Here is a 4,056-nt window from a genome sequence, read left to right as displayed (position 1 = left end):
CGCGTGAAGAAAGGGCGCGCGGTTGCTCAGACGTCGTGTGGAAATTAAAAAAGTGCTGCCTACTGCTCTGCTTTTTGATTTTCAACATTTAAGGATTTAGGCACGCTGGCGTGCGTTTTAAGTTGTATAACCCTGCCGTGTATTTACAAGATGACTGTGAAGAAAGTCGTGAGGCGTGTGGTGAGCGCAAACACAGAGTAACTTTCAATAATTCGTGCGGCTATGTCACAAGCCACCCAAAGATCCAAGAGAGCAGTGAAGCCTAATCCACAGAACTATTCAAGAAGTAATATTATCTAGTGAGACTTATGAATTGTGTATCGTGAGGAGGGATTATCGCATTGATATATTTTTTATGTATACTATATTTTCCTCTTTTTTTATGTTTGGCCGACACGTTTGTCTTGTTATATTTTGTGCTGATCTATCTCTGTCTGTGAGTCGATGTTTGATAATGTTGTTGTTGACATGCGCCAGCGAAAGGTCTCCACTCAGTCCAGGTTCACACAGTAGAAACATCCGTCCTCTGGAGTAAACCCTTCGCGTTTCCTCTGCAGGCGTGTCCTTTCCGTCTCGGCAAGTTTGATGACCAACAGTTCCTTTTAGTTTTGGCTGCGTTAATAGGGTCGCATGATGATTTGGTGCCAGGGCTTTACTGCACGTTCTACACATTCAATAGCGACACAGCAATAAAGAATCAATGTCACCTGAAGAGCCGTGCTGCTCGACATTTAGAAAAGGGACGAGGTAGTAGACGGCGAGGAGCGTGTTAGAGAGGGCAGATATCCACGTGGGCCGAGTGGGGTGGAGTTTATGCGTACCCAGATGCGGACGCGATAAAGAAAAATCTGTTTTGTCTGTGATATGCAAAGGTGACAGGTAGAAAAAGATAAGAGCTTATAAGTAAATGAAAAGAGCGTTGAGTTACAGGACCACACACACACAGCACACACGTGGAACATGCTGTGAAGCGGAGAACAAAAAGAAAGGCAGCTGCCGATTACTAGTATTTAGCGCGATTAGATAGAGTGGTTAAAGGTTGTCGTGTTCCTTGGATTAGGGACACTACAGCGAGACTCTGAGCCTTCGGCGGGCCAGCGGCGTGTCCCGGACACAGCACACCCACACACAGCACACACAACACCCCACAGAGCGGAGAGAGAAGGAGCGGGAGGGCGGGTGAGGGGGGGAGGAGAGCGAGCGGTGGTGGGCGAGCGCCGAGGGAGGGCGACGCGACAGTGGAGAGAATAATCCACGACTGCGCAGATCCAATCAGATGAAGACGAGTGGCGTATCGGTGGGAAGACGGCGGCCGGACGAGGAAGGTGAGAGGAGATCGATCCATCGGCAGGAGGGACGCCTTGTGCCCAAGGCGAGGCGTCGCCGGTGGTACCGGCGAGGGGTAGCAATGGGCGGAGAGCGAGCAGGATGTCAGTGGAGAGCCGGGGCGGGCGAGGTGCACCGGTCGGACCCCTGATGTCGGAGGCTGTAACGCTGGCGTAACGGGGCGGTTTCACTGCCGGGTTGTGTCGCAAAGGACAAGAGACGCGCTTCAGAAGAGGACAAGGGACGTGTGGGTGGGTGGGGGAGAGCATGCAGCAGCGGTGTGTACTGTGCTGAGCAGGGGCTCCAGTGGCCGCTCAGTGTTTTGCGATTGCGGTTGGTGTCAGACTCTCCTCTTCATGGCGCGGCTCTACCGGCGATTGAGCATCAGGGTGGAGATTCGCAAATAACTAGACGCTATAAATGGGCGACGGTCCATTCTTGACAAAAGGTCAGGGTCGGGGCTGAAAGCTCACGCGCCCAATGTCTGGCTTCCGGTTCCTATTAGCGACCAGCGGGGCTGACTGCCAGCCCAGATCACTGCGCAGATGTGCTGGGTGCCGTCGTTGTCGGTACCACGACTCTTTTTTATGGTGAAGCAACAAGGTAGCTAGCCCAGACAAATCTTACCCTCGCTGGGGACAGAAGTGATTATGTTTCTTGATCTCGCTTTACTCGGAGATGTCACGCGGAGGAACCAGATACTCACGGGTGAGTGGCAGGAATACTGAAAACGCTTCGGTTTTCTGACTGTTTAGAAGTGAAGTAATTATTATTTTAAATCCAACACTTTAAAGACCTGAACGCAGAACCGGGGTATTCAGGCGCGCAGGCCGTCTCACTGCTGCGTGAGTACAACAGCCTTGTGGCTGAGGCTTTAATACGGAGAACATCACAACCAAGTGACGTCTGATAGAGAGCAATGACCAACAACCAGGGACGTAAAACACTGAATCTGCCAAAAAGGAATCTATAAAGGTCTTGGTACGATCGGTTAACAAATCGTGCGTATACTCACCAGAGAGAGAATCTGTAAGATTATCTGCTCAAGCATTGCAGTCCAGGGAAATCTTCGTCAGTACTTGGAGTCTCTCTAATTGTGGACTAATGTGTTATTAGTTTCGTAAGAGCGCTGCCACGTGGATATCTCCCTCCTCTACCGGTCCTCGCAGTCTATATCTCCTTTTTAAATGTCGAGCAGCACGAGCTTTTCAGGTGATTTCTTTATTCTGTGTCGTATTGATGTGTGAGTGCAGTAAAGCCACTGCAGCAAATATCATGCGACATTTAAGCAGCAAAACTAAGAACTGTTGTCATAAACTTGCCGAGACGGAGGAAACGCTGCAGAGGAAACGAAGGGTTTATCCAGAGGACGGCTGTTTCTCTGTGTGAACCTGGACTGAGTGGGAGACCTTCTGGATGTGCAGAACAACAACATTATAAAACATCAGATCCTGACTGTGATGCACGATAATTATCAGGACAGATAAACTGTCGGCCAATAAAGGGAAATTTATATTAGAATTATTTGCGATAATTGAATTTCAGACGATAAATTATAAGTTCATAATAATTTATTTTGAATAGATTTTGATAGGCTTCATGCTCTCTGATCTTTTGGTTGTGACATAGCTACAGAATATTAAATTATTCATGTTTGCTCACCACACCTCAGACTTTCTTATCAGGTGTGTAAATACGGCAGGTTATAAACTTAAAACACGCCCAGGTGCTAAATCTTAAATGTGTAAAATCAAAAAGCAGAGCAGTAGGACAGCACTTTTTTAATTTTCCCACACAGACGTTGAGCAAGGCGCCCTTCTTCAGCGTGTATCAGCAAGTTCACAATGTGTATACGCAGGAGGGATAAGGTTATCACAGTGTCTGGACCAACAGGTCAACCGTCACTGCCACCTGTAGAGCCGCGCTGAACACAATGAACAATATCACCCAAAGCATCAAGAGATTTCTGTCAAATATTCAACAGTGTGGGTTCTTGTCCTCATTGCTTCCTGTCCTTTCTGTGTGTCCTCCAGGTTTCCTGCTGTTCAAGGACTTCTGTATGAATGAGATTGACGAGGCCGTACCTCAGCTCAAGTTCTACGAAGAAGTAAGTGTCCTGTGTGTGTGTGTGTGTGTGTGTGTTTGCGGGATTAGATGGCATCGCGGGGATGGGTGAGAGATTAGGCCTGTAATCCCGCTCATTCAGATTTAGCCCTCCCAGGAAGCGCTTTGTTTTGTTTGCGGCGTTAAACTGACCCCGTGTGTCTGTTTCAGATTAAGGACTACGAGAAGCTGGACTCCGAGGAGGAGAGGCTGAGCCGCAGCCGGCAGATTTACGACGGCTACATCATGAAGGAGCTCCTGTCCTGCTCACATGTGAGGGCGCCTTCAGATCCGCACTGATGCACTCGAGGTCGAGCACACACAGGTTGCTGTACTGTAGTGGTTCCCCGTCTGCAACCAGATGGGTCACAGGATAAGTGTGAGGGTTGTGAGATGATCAAAGGACAGAAAAGGAATATTTTCTCCAGTCTTTGATATGTTTCTTGTGAAGCGGCCTTTAAAATGACTCAAATCAAAGATCTATTACGTATTTTCTAATGTCATCAATTAATAGTTTGGTCTATAAAATGTCAGAAAAAGTAGTTTAAGCTGATGTCGGTCGGCTTTATATGTTTAATCCGACCAGCTGTGTTCACCCAAATATATTTAATTTAAAATGATCGTAAA

General features: G+C 47.9%; 1 protein-coding gene across 1 annotated transcript in view; it reads left to right on the top strand.

Moving 5' to 3' along the window:
• Positions 1 to 4,056, top strand: part of grk3 (G protein-coupled receptor kinase 3) — a 35,809-nt gene that overhangs the window by 14,306 nt on the left and 17,447 nt on the right. The window contains 2 exon segments of the mRNA XM_035668368.1: positions 3,360 to 3,433; positions 3,601 to 3,702. Coding sequence (XP_035524261.1) covers positions 3,360 to 3,433; positions 3,601 to 3,702 — 176 coding nt within the window.

The sequence above is a fragment of the Morone saxatilis genome, unplaced genomic scaffold (assembly GCF_004916995.1).
Source record: "Morone saxatilis isolate NCDOM2014 unplaced genomic scaffold, NCSU_SB_2.0 Contig21, whole genome shotgun sequence".
Classification (NCBI taxonomy): Eukaryota; Metazoa; Chordata; class Actinopteri; family Moronidae; genus Morone; species Morone saxatilis.
This window is presented reverse-complemented; position numbering and strand designations above follow the sequence as displayed.